This window comes from Pristiophorus japonicus, chromosome 7, assembly GCF_044704955.1.
Source record: "Pristiophorus japonicus isolate sPriJap1 chromosome 7, sPriJap1.hap1, whole genome shotgun sequence".
NCBI classification, from domain to species: Eukaryota; Metazoa; Chordata; class Chondrichthyes; family Pristiophoridae; genus Pristiophorus; species Pristiophorus japonicus.
Genome location: NC_091983.1, coordinates 197167181 through 197183305, shown reverse-complemented (window position 1 = coordinate 197183305; position 16125 = coordinate 197167181). Strand labels below are relative to the sequence as shown.

The 16125-nt window shown below is 44.9% G+C and overlaps 1 protein-coding gene across 3 annotated transcripts in view; it reads left to right on the top strand.

Annotated features, from left to right (window-relative positions):
• The window catches only part of cdk19 (cyclin dependent kinase 19), a 410414-nt gene extending 395849 nt beyond the window's left edge, over positions 1-14565 (top strand). For all 3 annotated transcript variants that reach the window (XM_070885689.1, XM_070885688.1, XM_070885690.1), the window contains one exon: positions 10058-14565. In XM_070885689.1, coding sequence (XP_070741790.1) covers positions 10058-10183 — 126 coding nt within the window. In that variant the 3' untranslated portion in view covers positions 10184-14565. The remainder of the gene's footprint in view (positions 1-10057) is intronic.
• Positions 14566-16125: the final 1560 nt, after the last annotated feature.

Genomic DNA, 16125 nt, shown 5'->3' with positions numbered 1-16125 from the left:
ACTAATCTTATGCAGAATAGAGCTCACAGAATTATGAGGAGGAGGAGGCCTGATCCCCAATGACTTTTCAGGCAGAAGCGCTCATACCTGCACCTGTCTGAGGCACAGTGCGTTAGAAGGCTGCGCTTTTGAAAAGAGGTGTTCACAGAGATATTCCAGCTCATAAAGGCAGACCTGCAGCCCACCAGCACCAACAGGACTGCACTGACTGTCGAGGTCAAGGTGACTGCAGCACTTGCCTTCTATGCCTCTGGCTCCTTTCAGGCATCAGCTGGAGACATATGCTGCATCACGCAGCACGCTACACATCGCTGGATTCGCAAGGTGACTGCTGAACAATACACACGCAGGATGGACTTTTTAAATTTCCGAATGACAGAGTGAGAGGGCTGTGGGTTTTGCACGAATTGTTGGCTTCCCCAAGGTTCAGGGTGCCATTGACTGTACGCACATCGCCCTGCGAGCACCTTTACAGGAGCCAGAGGTTTACCGAAATTGAAAGGGATTCCATTCCCTGAACGGGCAGGTCATCTGTAACCATATGCAGCGCATCATGGCAGTCAATGCCCAGTTTCCAGGGAGCATCCATGATGCTTTCATCTTGCGTGAGAGCACTGTCTTTGACCTGTTTAAGTGTCAGCCACAAGGTCACAGCTGGATGCGGGGGACAAAGGTTACGGCCTCGCCACCTGGCTCATTACCTCCGCCCCCCCCACTTCCGGAACCCTCAGACATTTTCCAACATTCTTTGACTCTGGATCAATTCCTATGGATTGGAAGGTAGCTAATGTAACACCACTTTTTTAAAAAGGAGGGAGAGAGAAAACCAGGTATTATAGACCGGTTAGCCTAACATCGGTGGTGGGGAAAATGTTGGAATCAATTATTAAAGATGAAATAGCAGAGCATTTGGAAAGCAGTGACAGGATCGGTCTAAGTCAGCATGGATTTATGAAAGGGAAATCATGCTTGACAAATCTTCTAGAATTTTTTGAGGATGTAACGAAAAGAGTGGACAAGGGAGTACCAGTGGATGTGGTGTATTTGGACTTTCAAAAGGCTTTTGACAAGATCCTACACAAGAGATTAGTGTGCAAAATTAAAGCACATGGTATTGGGGGTAATGTACTGACATGGATAGAGAACTGGTTGGCAGACAGGAAGCAGAGAGTCGGAATAAATGGGTCCTTTTCAGAATGGGAGGCAGTGACTAGTGGGGTGCCGCAGGGCTCAGTGCTGGGACCCCAGCTATTTACAATATACATTAATGATTTAGATGAAGGAATTGAATGTAATATCTCCAAATTTACAGATGACACTAAGCTGGGTGGCGGTGTGAGCTGTGAGGTGGATACTAAGAGGCTGCAGGGTGACTTGGACAGGTTAGGTGAGTGGGCAAATGCATGGCAGATGCAGTATAATGTGGATAAATGTGAGGTTATCCACTTTGGGGGCAAAAACAGGAAAGCAGAATATTATCTAAATGGTGACAGATTAGGAAAAGGGGAGGTGCAACGAGACCTGGTACATCGGTCATTGAAAGTTGGCATGCAGGTACAGCAGGCGGTGAAGAAGGTAAATGGCATGTTGGCCTTCATAGCTAGAGGATTTGAGTATAGGAGCAGGGAGGTCTTACTGCAGTTGTACAGGGCCTTGGTGAGGCCACACCTGGAATATTGTGTTCAGTTTTTGTCTCCTAATCTGAGGAAGGACGTTCTTGCTATTGAGGGAGTGCAGCGAAGGTTCACCAGACTATTTCACGGGATGGCAGGACTGACATATGAGGAGAGACTGGATCGACTGGGCTTGTATTCACTGGAGTTTAGAAGAATGAGAGGGGATCTCAGAAACATATAAAATTCTGACGGGATTGGACAGATTAGGGGCAGGAAGAATGTTCCCGATGCTGGGGAAGTCCAGAACCAGGGGGTCACAGTCTTAGGATAAGGGGTAAGCCATTTAGGACCGAGATGAGGAGAAACTTCTTCACTCAGATAGTTGTTAACCTGTGAAATTCTCTACCGCAGAAAGATGTTGAGGTCAGTTCGTTAGATATATTCAAAAGGGAGTTATATATGGCCCTTATGGCTAAAGGGATCAAGGGGTATGGAGAGAAAGCAGGAAAGAGGTACTGAGGTTGAATGATCAACCATGATCTTATTGAATGGTGGTGCAGGCTCGAAGGGCCGAATGGCCTACTCTTGCACCTAATTTCTAAGTTTCTATGTTTCTAAGCCGAGCATCGCTACAATGACAGCCATGTAGCCACACGCAATATCATCGAAAAGACAATTGGAGTGCTCAAGCAGTGCTTCCGATGCCTGGACCACTCTGAAGGCAGCCTGCAATACCATCCTGAGCAGGTCGCTGAGTTCATTGTGGTGTACTGCATGCTACACAACTTAGCCATCATGAGGGGACAGGAATTGCCACAGGAGACCACCTGAGGAGAGCGGGGAGGAAGAGGAGGAGCCTGGCGATGAAACCATGCCACCCCCCCCACACACCCCCCTCAACACCCTTGTGGAGCTTTTGCAACTGCAAAAGTGTTACATCAGTAGCTCATAAATCAAAGTTACGTTTCACCTTTGCCTGCCCACTCTATTGAACCATGTTGACTATTACCCCTCATTTTCTAAAAGTGATACACTGTACAAGAATGGTTCAGTTGGACAAAAAGATTTATAAAAAATGTTACATTTTGGAAACTTTGAAAACATTAACAGTAAATAAATAATTTTTTCTCCTCAACAAATTTGAAAATAGTAAAATTTTTGAAATAACAATAACAAGAAAAGTTACGATAAAACAACAACAGCAGCAAGAACAACAACAACCAACCAACCAACACCCCCCACCCTGCACCAATTTTAACTGCGGTCTCCACTCCCACAGCCTCTCTCCCGCCCCCCCCAATTGCTTCCTCTCGTTACCCCTACCCTACCCGCGTTAGGACCAGGAAGTTGTGCAGCAAGGCATTCAGAGCGCTGCTGTTATCGGGGGATAGACAATGGTGACGCCGTGTGTGGCTCCATTGGAGAAGCTCAGGGTGTAGAAGACCCAGTCGGAAGACTGTTCTAGCTCCCCACCCACAGGTGCTGTCAGTCTGGGTGGTATGACACTGGGGGTGCAGTGCCATAAGCCGAGACCATCAATTGCCACATGGCATTGACAGGCTCAGTGTTTTCGCGCACCGCCGTAGTCAGCTGCGACATGTCCGCCAATTGTTGCCGGAAATTCCACCCAGGGCCTGGAGGAGCTCGCGACCCAGATCAACGCTCTACCTTGTCCAGGTTTGAGCCTGCCTGTCTCTGAGCATACCTGCTTTGCCGACTGAACCTCCGTGGAGGCGGCATATGGGGTTGTACACTTGGGGTGGGTTGCTGCACACCACTTGGTCCTGCTGCCTCTGAGGCGGTGAACCGATAAAAGATGGATCCCTCCAAGGGAGTGGTGGCCTCAGCTAAAATATGTAATGATTCGTCCAACCCCACCGACCCCACTTCTCCCTCCGCCACAACTCCACCTCCACCCCTACTGACTCTAACATCAACTCCCCCGCAACAGCTGTTTCCATAGGGTCCTCTGGGCGCCCTTCTTCCTCCTCTTCATCCTCGTCGACCCATGTATGACGGAGTGAGGTGGTGGTGGAGGCTCCCGTGGTGGGATGGCGTGAATGCGACTCCTCATCTGAAAATAGAAATAGAAATAGAAAACAACATATGAGTGTTTAGCAGCAGGAGAGGGGGCAGGGTGACATGAGTACGGTCACATAGCGCAGGCTCATTTGAAGGACCACCACTACCGCATTATATGTCGTCAATAGACACTACATGAAATTACCCGAACTCGAATCCACAGGCACTACATGACATTACGTTACATGACCCCAACATTACATTACATGACCCCAACACAGCCCGGGGATTTTGCAGGACTTATCCTCAGCTGAAGTCGTCGGATCAGCATCACCATGGGTAGCCGTTCTATTGTAGGCACCCACCAGGGCTGCCGCACATTCCTCCACCTCTGTTAATTGCTAGATTTTGGGTAGACCATCCCCTGTGCATCGCTGCTCAGCATGATTGTTTGACAGTTTCCTCAGCAAAAATGACAATAACAATGCTTAACTGAATTGCCCTTCTGCTCTTGTGACACACACAGATATCCATCAAAGCACCAGTGACATACTGTGTGCATTTAATATAGTCCATTGTTTAATGTCCCATTAAGCTGCCTGTGGTTCATGAGACATCAAAGTGAAGAAACATCTTTTAAGATCTCAGAAAGCCATCTTAATAAGATCATTCATGGCAAATAAGGTGCAATACTAAGCCTACCTACATCATCATGTGTCAGATTTACATTGTAAGTAACTAAGGAATGCATGAATAAAAATATTACTTACTCTCATGGACACAACCAGGTCATTCCACCTCTTCCTGCCCTGCTTGGGCACCCCCCCCCCCAGCTGTATGTCATCAACTGAGGACACCCCCTCAGATATTGCGCTCCAGATTCACTTGCATACAGCTGGGGGGGGCGCGGGGAGGGAGGTTTGCATGCCCACCTCTGGACAATTGTCTCCATCTAGCCTCCACTTCTGCAACCGATGCCTCTTGGGCACCCAGGCTAAATTTACGTGCGCTCTGCCTTCCTCCCGCTGGTTGCTGCATTTTTATCCTTTTTGTTATATTATTTTATCCTATTAGCTGCTTTTATGTGCATATAGATCACATGGATGAAATTCAACAATTGTACATCCCTGTCTGGAGTAAAAATAAAACAGGGAAGGTGGCTCAACCGTGGCTAACAAGGGAAATTAAGGATAGTGTTAAATCCAAGGAAGAGGCATATAAATTGGCCAGAAAAAGCAGCAAACCAGAGGACTGGGAGAAATTTAGAATTCAGCAGAGGAGGACAAAGGGTTTAATTAGGAGGGGGAAAATAGAGTACGAGAGGAAGCTTGCCGGGAACATAAAAACTGACTGCAAAAGCTTCTATAGATATGTGAAGAGAAAAAGGGTAGTGAAGACAAACGTAGGTCCCTTACAATCAGACTCAGGTGAATTTATAATGGGAAACAAAGAAATGGCAGACCAATTGAACAAATACTTTAGTTCTGTCTTCACGAAGGAAGACACAAATAACCTTCCGGATGTACTAGGGGACCAAGGGTCTAGTGAGAAGGAGGAATTGAAGGATATCCTAATTAGGCGGGAAATTGTGTTGGGGAAATTGATGGGATTGAAGGCCGATAAATCCCCGGGGCCTGATTGTCTGCATCCCAGAGTACTTAAGGAAGTGGCCCTAGAAATAGTGGATGCAATGGTGATCATTTTCCAACAGTCTATCGACTCTGGATCAGTTCCTATGGACTGGAGGGTAGCTAATGTAACACCACTTTTAAAAAAGGAGGGAGAGAGAAAACGGGTAATTATAGACCGGTTAGCCTGACATCAGTAGTGGGGAAAATGTTGGAATCAATTATTAAGGATGAAATAGCAGCGCATTTGGAAAGCAGTGACAGGATCGGTCCAAGTCAGCATGGATTTATGAAAGGGAAATCATGCTTGACAGATCTTCTGGAATTTTTTGAGGATGTAACTAGTAGAGTGGACAAGGGAGAACCAGTGGATGTGGTATATTTGGACTTTCAAAAGGCCTTTGACAAGGTCCCACATAATAGATTGGTGTGCAAAATCAAAGCACATGGTATTGGAGGTAATGTACTGGCGTGGATAGAGAATTGGTTGGCAGACAGGAAGCAGAGAGTCGGGATAAATGGGTCTTTTTCGGAATGGGAGGCAGTGACTAGTGGAGTGCCGCAGGGCTCAGTGCTGGGACCCCAGCTCTTTACAATATACATCAATGATTTGGTTGAAGGAATTGAGTGTAATATCTCCAAGTTTGCAGATGACACTAAACTGAGTGGTGGTGTGAGCTCTGAGGAGGATGCTAAGAGGCTGCAGGGTGACTTGGACAGGTTAGGTGAGTGGGAAAATGCATGACAGATGCAGTATAATGTGGATAAATGTGAGATTATCCACTTTGGTGGCAAAAACACAAAGGCAGAATATTATCTGAATGGCGGCAAATTAGGAAAAGGGGAGGTGCAATGAGACCTGGGTGCCATGGTTCATCAGTCATTGAAAGTTGGCATGCAGGTACAGCAGGCGGTAAAGAAGGCAAATGGCATGTTGGCCTTCATAGCTAGAGGATTTGAGTATAGGAGCAGGGAGGTCTTACTGCAACTGTACAGGGCCTTGTTGAGGCCTCACCTGGAATATTGTGTTCCGTTTTGGTCTCCTAATCTGAGGAAGGACGTTCTTGCTATTGAGGGAGTGCAGCGAAGGTTCACCAGACTGATTCCAGGGATGTCTGGACTGACATGAGGAGAGACTGAATCAACTGGGCCTTTATACACTGGAGTTTCGAAGGATGAGAGGGGATCTCATAGAAACCTATAAGATTCTGAATGGATGGGACAGATTCGATGCGGGAAGAATGTTCCCGATGTTGGGGAAGTCCAGAACCAGGGGACACAGTCTTAGGATAAGGGGTAGGCCATTTAAGACTGAGATGAGGAGAACCTTCTTCACTCAGAGAGTTGTTAACCTGTGGAATTCCCTGCCGCAGAGAGTTGTTGATGCCAGTTCATTGGATGTATTCAAGAGGGAGTTAGATATGGCTCTTACGACTAAAGGGATCAAGGGGTATGGAGAGAAAGCGGGAAAGGGGTACTGAGGTGAAGGATTAGCCATGATCTTATTGAATGGTGGTGCACGCTCAAAGGGCCGAATGGCCTACTCCTACACCTATTTTCTATGTTTCTATGTTTTTATGCTTTTACCTCTCTCTCTCAATCTGCTATTATATGCTATTATATGTCTCCTAATCTCCTTTTGCAAGCTCTCTGTATCCTCTCCGATGCTCTCCTCTCTTTCACTCGCTCTCTCTTCTGCGCATACATGGGCGACCCCTGACATCTGACCAGAAATCACGTGGAACAAAATCGGGAAAAATAAAAATCGCGCATGCGCAGAAGGTCCATTCGTTTTCAGCGACAAAAACCTGAATCTTGCACAACTGAAAATACCGCTACCACTACCACCGTTCAATTTTTGACCAAACTAGCGGCCTTCAGTCATAGTGGTATTTCGTTGGTAAAAAAAAACTCGATCTGCAAATACCGCCGAAAATCCGAAAGTTCCAGCCCTTTGAACATTAAACAGTCAAATTAAAATTTGATTGTGTGGGGGTGATGATGCACTCCAATCCCTCCGGTGCCCACCTCTTGCGGAAGGCCATGAGCGTACCGGTGGACACCGCATGCTCCATCTCCAGGGACACCCTAGCACGAACGTAACCATGGAAGAGAGGCAGGCAGTTGGCCTGAACCCTTGACCGCCCACTGCCTGGACCGGTTAATGGCCACCTTGGCCAGGCCCAGGAGCAGTCCTACAAGGAGCCCCTCCGACCAGCCCGCACTGGGTGCCCAAAGATCAGGAGCGTGGAACTGAAGCGCAGGCAGAAATTGAGGAGCAGCCCCTTCAAATAATGGAAGAGGGGCTGCAACCTCACACACTCTATAAAAGCTTGAACACGGACTCCTCCAGACCGCAGAAAAGGCTTGGGAGTCCATGAACTGACTTAAAAACTTATTGCATGGGACTGCCCTGACAACAGCTCTACAACTCTTTTGTTGAGAACAAAACGAACATTAAATCAAGTGCCCCCTGATTAAAGGGGGGGAGGGACACTCCAAACAGTTTTCAAGTGCCCTTTTTTGTTTCTATTTGTTTTTTTGGGGGGGTTTTGTAGTTTTTTGGGGGGGGGTTTTTGGGCACTAAAACACAAATTATAACATTGCCCCCTGGCTAAAAGGGGAGGGGGACACTAAAACCGGCAATAACTTTAAAGCATATAAAATCAAATTAAAATTTGGTTGCCGGGGTGATGAACTCCAGTCCCTCCGGCGCCCACCTCTCGCGGAAGACCGCGAGCGTACCGGTGGACACCATCTCCAGGGACACCCTGGCTCAGATGTAACCGCGGAAGAGAGGCAGGCAGTCGGGCTGAACGACCCCTTCGACCGCCCGTTGCCTGGACCGGCTGATGGCCCCCTTGGCCATGCCCAGGAGCAGTCCTACGAGGAGGACCTCGGACCTACCCGCTCCCCTCCGCACAGGGTGTCCAAAAATCAGGAGTGTGGGACTGAAGTGCAGATAGAATTTAAGGAGCAGCCCCTTTAAATAATGGGACAGGGGCTGCAACCTTGCACGTTCTATAAAAACATGGAACACAGACTCCTCCAGACCCCAGAAATTGCAGGCGGCCTGGGAGCCCATGAACCAACTTAAAAACTTATTGCATGGGACTGCACTGACAACAGCTCTACAACTCTTTTGTTGCAAACCAATAAATAAACAGTTAAATCAAGTGCCCCCTTATTAAAGTGGGGGGGGGACACGCCAAACATTTTTCAAGTACCTTTTTTTTTTGTGGGGGTTTTTTTGTGGGTTTTTTTTTTAGGGCACCGAGAGGCAAATTATGCAAGTGCCACCTGACACGGGGGACACTAAAAACCCGGCAATTAAAACAAATTAAAATTTAAAACATATAAAATCAAATTAAAATTTGGTTGCCGGGGGTGATAATGCACTCCAGTCCCTCCGGCGCCCACCTCTTGCGGAAAGCCGCGAGCGTACCAGTGGACACCGCGTGCTCCATCTCTAGGGACACCCTGGCTCGAATGTAACTACGGAAGAGAGTCAGGCTGAACGACCCCCTCGACCGCCCGCTGCCTGGACCGGCTGATGGCACCCTTGGCCGTGCTCAAGAGCAGTCCTACGAGGAGGCCCTCGGACCTACCCGCTCCCCTCCGCACAGGGTGCTCAAAGATCAGGAGTGTGGGACTGAAGTGCAGCCAGAAATTGAGGAGCAGCCCCTTTAAATAATGGAACAGGGGCTGCAACCTCGTGCATTCGATAAAAACATGGAACACGGACTCTTCCAGACCGCAGAAATTGCAGGCGGCCTGGGAGCCCGTGAACCGGCGTAAAAATTTATTGCATGGGACTGCTCTGACAACAGCTCTACAACTCTTTTAGGGAGTACAAAATAAACATTAGATCGAGTGCCCCCCGATCTGGGGGACACTCCAGACACTTATAACTGCCCTCTTTTTTGGGGGGGGGGTTTTTGTGTTTTTTTTTCCTTTTGTGATTTTTTTTTGGGCATTAAAATCATATAATTTACAAGTGACCCTATAAAAGGGGAGGGGGACACTAAAACCCGGCAATTAAAACAAATTAAACTTTAAAAGAAATAACATCAAATTAAAATTTGGTTGCCGGGAGTGATGATGCATTCCAGTCCCTCCGGCGCCCACCTCTCGCGGAAGGCCGCGAGCGTACCGGTGGACACCGCGTGCTCCATCTCTAAGGACACCCTGGCCCGGATGTAGGTGCGGAAGAGAGGCAGGCAGTCAGGCTGAACGACCCCCTCGACCGCCCGCTGCCTGGACCGGCTGATGGCACCCTTGGCCGTGCCCAGGAGCAGTCCTACGAGGAGGCCTTCGAATCTACCCGCTCCCCTCCGCACAGGGTGCCCAAAGATCAGGAGTGTGGGACTGAAGTGCAGCCAGAAATTGAGGAGCAGCCCCTTTAAATAATGGAACAGGGGCTGCAACCTCAAGAAATTGCAGGCGGCCTGGGAGCATGTGAACCAGCTTAAAAATTTATTGCATGGGACTGCCCTGACAAGAGCTCTACAAACCTGTAAACATACTTACAGGTGCATACATTACAATTGCTTATATAAAAAGGGACTTTTCAATTGATTTTTAAATTAATGTGGTGACACTTTGTTTAATATTTTACAATTATTCGAATTACCAGTGTGGTTAAACTAGCTCTTAAAGCCGCAACGCATTCCTAAGTCCAGTCTGCAGGCCGCGCAAACCTGAAAAATTGACCATTTACTTTTTCACTCCAATGTCAAACAGCTGTGGCAAAGCTTGTTGTATTAAAATTGTGTTTTTGTTTGTTTGCAGCACTCCGGTACACGCCTGGGTTACCAAAGTAATGTGCAGGGTTCTTCCCAGTCCCAGAACACTACGGGATATTCTACTTCAACTCAGCAGAGCTCTCAGTATTCACACCAGTCCCACAGGTACTGATTAGCACTGCTGGCAGAAAGGGCTTCAAAGGAAAGCCTTCAACAATATCATGGTGAAAGGTTCCAATAAGAGAAGCCCAATGAACTTGACTGACGCATGTAAATTTTCTTGTATTCAGAAGTATAAACTGGCATTATTTAGCGAAGAATATTAGAGAAAAAATTATTCACAAAATAATTTTCTAACAGTCTGGAATTACCATTGCCACTGGGAAGATTCCCGTCAACATGATTTCTGTGAAGTTATGTATAAATATCTTTTAAAAAGTAAGAAGGTAACTTTGAATCCAGCACTTAAGCTCCTTTACTAAGGAGCAGGTGAAATGTGTTCACTGTGTTTTTAAGAGCAGGGTTTCCTGTTGCTTGTCCTAAGACCTAAATGTAGGAATTTGATTTTTTAGGCTTGCAGCTTAAAAAATATTATATATATATGTATAAAAAACACATACACATACTGTTTTGGTACTCATTTAATCAATTAACTCTTCAAGTACTGCCGGTTTCATGTAGTATGGCTGTTTATATGTTTTTAAACCTGTACTTTGAATTGGAACATTTTTATCATTTTGCTACATATCTAAAATGTTCTGTAGAAATATAATTTTGAAAGGTTTTCATTGTTTGCCCTGTTTAAAAGTTTCAATTTCAATGTAAATGGAAAAAGAGGTTTCAAAAATGACATTGGCAGCAAGTGTGAAAAACCTTTGCTTTTTGTTTTAATTCTGCAGTGCACAGCCCAATAGACACAGCAGGCCTCAGTATTACTCCACATAGCCTGCCTGTTGATTACACTGCATGTGATTTAATGCAGAGTAAATTTCACTCTTTAGTGCTCCCAGCATAGAGCATCGTGCAGCTGGAGCACATGCAGAATGTGGGTGTGGAGGACAAGTGTATCCTATTTGGCAGCCTGAATAAATTTCTAACCATGAACTATGGGAGGAAATTGTGCAAGCCACAAATCAGGTGCACCAATCTAAGTGTCTGAATTGCTAATATGTGCTTCCATTAAGCAAAACTATCTGTCTGGAGCACTAAATTGCAAAGTGTAACCCTGCATTTCTACCATATCTAAAAAATCATCCCAGTGTTTCTCCCTTATCTTCATAACAATGTGCCCTATCTTTTTGAGCCTCCAGCTGGCCAGTTTCTCAGGGAATCTTTAGTTTTCAGTTTTTTCAGCTTTCTTTCTGTCTGTTTGCCTTGCTTTCAAACGCATATATTTCACAGATTTTCATTTTTAGCAACAACACACAGGGGCCGAAATTCAGCCTCTCAAAAAGGCCTCTTACCGCCGGAAAGCATGCGAATGGCCGCCGCCAGCGAAATTCACCTCGGGTTTTTTTTCCGGTGGTCTCCACTTCTGCCCCGCTGCTGCCAACCCCTCCTAAGTGCGTAATCAAAGCGCGCACCGCCGATCTCCTGCACCTGCAAAAATCTTCGTCCTGCCGCGCGGTGCCCCCGACATCTTTTTCTGTCGGTGCACTGTATTTTCAGTGTGTGGGCATGGCTGCGTGGCACACATTCAAAGGGAGGGCGCACTGCTGCGGCCATGCTTTTTTTGTGGCCGTCTGCGAGGTCGGGCCTACAATTATGCCTCCGGGTTGGCCGGGCTGCCAACAGGCAGCCTGGCAACCGCTCTTGGGTGCCAGGCCACTGGCTCGGCCAAAATCCTCCCTGGTGGCCCAGTAGACCGAAGTTTTAAAATGGCAAATGCTCTCCCCTTTAAGTGAAGGGGAGAGACATGATAACGCACAAACATCATGACGTCATCAGCACCAGGCTGATGACTGACAGCGGTGGAGACTCCGTCCCGCCTCCACTTCCGTCCCTCTAGAGTGCTCACCGCCGCACTTATGACCAGCTTCCGGCCTGCTCCAAAAAATTGCCAAAGAGCTGAATTTGGCAAAGGAGGCCACCTCATCCACAATGGCAGAAAAAACACTTCAAGAGCGGTAAGTGCGACCCGTTTCAGGCGGACCTGAATTTCGGCTCCATCTTTCTTTCAAACCCATATATTTCACAGATTTTCATTTTTAGCAACAACACATAGACTGCTTTCTTTCAAACCCATATACTTCACAGATTTTCATTTTTAGCAACAATACACAGACTGCTTTCTTTCTTTCAAACCCATATATTTCACAGATTTTGTTTCATTTTTAGCAACAACACACAGACCCCCAGTGTTCCACTTGTTATGTGTGTCTATCTGTGACTGGCACTGCTAATAGCCATAATATCTTGTACAAATGAATTATATGTCTGGGTATGGTTATAAGGCTATAAACTAATTGAGGTATTAAGATAGCACAACACGTGAAAAAAATGAAACATACAAAATCTTTTACCTAGCCTTAGGTTAAAGATCTGGGCCATGAAATTCGGTACCGCCTGGAGCAAAATATCATGCTGCACTTCCTCTCGGGTGGGAACGGAGCGCAAAGCCATGCGAAGTTCGCAGCCTACGCAGAGCGCGTAGACAAGCTGCCGACTCTGCGGGCAGGAAACGGGGCCATTGCTGGACCACCAGGGCGTGGGGTGCCGTGGCAGCACACAAGCGGAGTGCCGGGCTGCAAGATTGCAGCACGGACCCTGCAATCAACAAACAGGAAACCGCAACCAGTAGGTAGGCCTTTTTTTTTCCATGCCGCACCTCTCCTTTAATTTTCGTCCCGTGAGCAGCCTACAGCCTGGTATGCCCCCCACCCCCGAGCCCACAGTCAGGGGACGAAAACGGGTCACTGCAAACGGTGATGACATTATCATCGCCGGCGCAGCCTGGTGCTACCGGTAGGACCGGGATGCTACCGGTTACTGCTGCCGCTGAACTCCTGCACCCGGGCAAAAAGTCATTTGCGCCCCGTTAGCACTCCCAGGGGGTGCTAATAGGAGACACAAACACCCTGAATTTAACCCCCTGGTATCTGCTGGGTTTTTTCTAGCATATATGATTTTCAATCTGTTTGGAGTAAAATGTTTACTTTTTTTTAACTTTCAGAGCTTCTCACTATTTTGGAGAAAGTTTAGTCTCCAAGCAGCTCTGAATAAAATTCACAGAAGATTTATTGGAAAATAGTTAGAAGTAAATTAGAGGGAAATTCCTATATTTGTGTAATTCAGTACCATTAAAATGTCAGGCCAGAGTATTGACTTAAACTGCCATTTTACCTGTTATGTCAGCGCAGTTGAACATACAGCAGTTCTAAAACTGGAGTCTTTGCAGCACTTACTACATACAGAGATTTGCATTAAATCTACATATCTCAAGCATTTGGTATCAATAATTTGCATTATTTTTATTAACTAGATTTATTCAAGGCAAATGTCCTTAATAGCTTATTTTCACCTCCACTGACAATATTGACCTCAAGGCTGCAGATGGTATTTCCTCTGATCACAGTCCTCTAATTATATTCACACAGAACTTACAGTATTTCAGCCACCTTCAGTAACATTTTATTCAGTTTTATTCAGTCATTCGAAGATCGTTGCTTAATCCACATTAGCGAAAATGATGGACAATTATTCTGTATTTTAAATTTATCAGCCAGAAAGGGCTCCAGATTCTTTACATGTTACTATATTAGTATTTCCAAAATGACATGGGAAGATATACTTTAACAATAATATGAACAAGTCCTCATTTACCAAACTCCAGTGTGAAAATGCGCTAGTTCTATTCTGGATTAAAGTCCAGAAAGATGATTATAGCATAAGGTGACCAATCGGCAAATGTTTTAATCAGCCTGGGGCTTCCCTGCACCATTAACTCATCTGTGGGATTGCAAATCAGGCCATTGATAGATCGCCCTGACAGAGTGTTTCTGATATTTTTATTGCTCAGGTTGAATGTGGAACAGTGCTGAGAATTTTGCTGCTTAGCAAGCAATCTAACCAATAGATTTTATTAACTATCTTCTGATAGTTCTAAAGTAAAATATTGTGAAAAGATTTGATGATCTTTGCAAAAAGTTATTTGAAATATTGTGCTGTATAATTTAAGAGGCTCTTCGATGAAGCATCTAATTTAATTTAAGAATTAATTGACCACATTTCAAACTACTTAAAGATAATTTCAAACTGCCAAGGGAACCATTTCAAGAAGTGATCATTTATATGTTGTCCAACTAGCTAGACGTTGATATTGAGGTATCTGTTTGACAACAAAGTCCAGCAGTTAGTAAGACATATTGAACTGTTCCTATTGAGTGGCATTTAGTAGTGCAAAGTTCCAGCTGAATTCTGAAATCTAACTTTGCTGCATCTGTACATATTTACACTATTCTATAAGCCATCTTTCATGCTTGTAAAATACTCTCTAAAATCCAACACTACTCTCAAAAGGGCCTGTGAATTAATAAACTCCTGTTGACAAACGCTGCACTATGTCTGTTCCTTACTGCATTTTCAGTAATGGTAATATATTTAGATATATATGCAGAAGAGTGATTAAGTTATGGATTGAAAGCATTTTAGTTAATTCAAATTATCTCAATTTTAAGCAAAAAATTCCCACTTCACTATGTTATTCACATTGCTTACTTCAAATTATTAGATAATTCAAATGTTTTAACGCAACAAATGACTGAACTATTAGGATTTGATTATAGTTGCAGAAATCTGTTTGCTGCTGTCTTTACTGATACTGTGCATCCTGTTAAATAAGCAGCAATGAACATCTATGGAAGTAGTGTTTTTTGTCTTCTTTCTTCTTTGCAAGTCAGAAAATGAAAGAATAATGCAATACAGCCTATACTTTTCACCCGATTTCTCAACTTGTATCCATTAGTCTATTGGGTAAAATGTTAAGTTTTGTGGAAACTTAAGCACTTTGAGGTATCTTTCTCTTTGAGTAGTTGTAAATACTGGAATTTTTAATTAAACAGATAATATTACAGGTACCGCAGTAAATTTGTGTCACTGTAGTAGCATTGATAAAAGAAGCTGCTTATAGATTTGTCCTGGCCATCCATTTTAATATCGTAATTTTTTATTTTGAAAAAAAAATACGTTCAACCTTTTTTAAAGTCCATAATGTTCTTCAGGAACATATGCAACCATGCATATTAAGAATATCCTGAAAAAAGCTACTTGGCAGTCCTTAAAGAGTTAATTGATTACAAACACACTGGTCCAAATATTTACTAACAGTGCTGACATTTCAAACTCGATCAATGGGGGTGCTTTTGGAGGGTTGGAGGATCTGTGTTTACTGTACATCATTGAGTGTTTCTGCAGATGGCGTAAAACTAAATTACAGATAGGTTTGAACATGCAAGACATTTTATTTTTTGATTTACTGCTAATAGGAATGTGAATCAAAACATAAATAAACCATTGTAGTGGATCGCTTGGCCCTGAATTTTCAAAGGTTTCTCCAGAGTTCCTGCCATAACTTCGGCAAGAGATCAGCAGAACCACTGGAGAAGTGATTTAAACAGCCATTTACACCATTTATCCGGATGTTTTGGCAATCTTCCGCTGGAGAACCCCTGTGGAAATTCCAGGCTTCCTATCATTAACCTGTCTTTCTCAGATCATTATAAGAACATAAGAGCAGGAGTAGGCCTTATGGCCCATCGAACCTGCTCCACCATTCAATAAGATCATGGCTGATCATCAACCTCAGCTCCACTTTCCCACCCGATCTCCACTTGAATATACTCAACGATTCAGCACCCACAGCCCTTTGGGATAGGGAATTCCAAAGATTCACCAGTCTCTGAGTGAAGAAATTCATTCTCATCTCAATCTTAAAAGACTGACCCCTTATCCTGAGACTATGCCCCCTAGTTCTAGACCCTCCAGCCAGGGGAAACAACCTCTCAGCAGCTACCCTGTCATCCCCCTCAGAATTTTATATGTTTCAATTAGATTACCTCTCATTCTTCTAAACTCCAAAGAACTTAATCTATTTAATTATGGTAACAGTGGGTTATA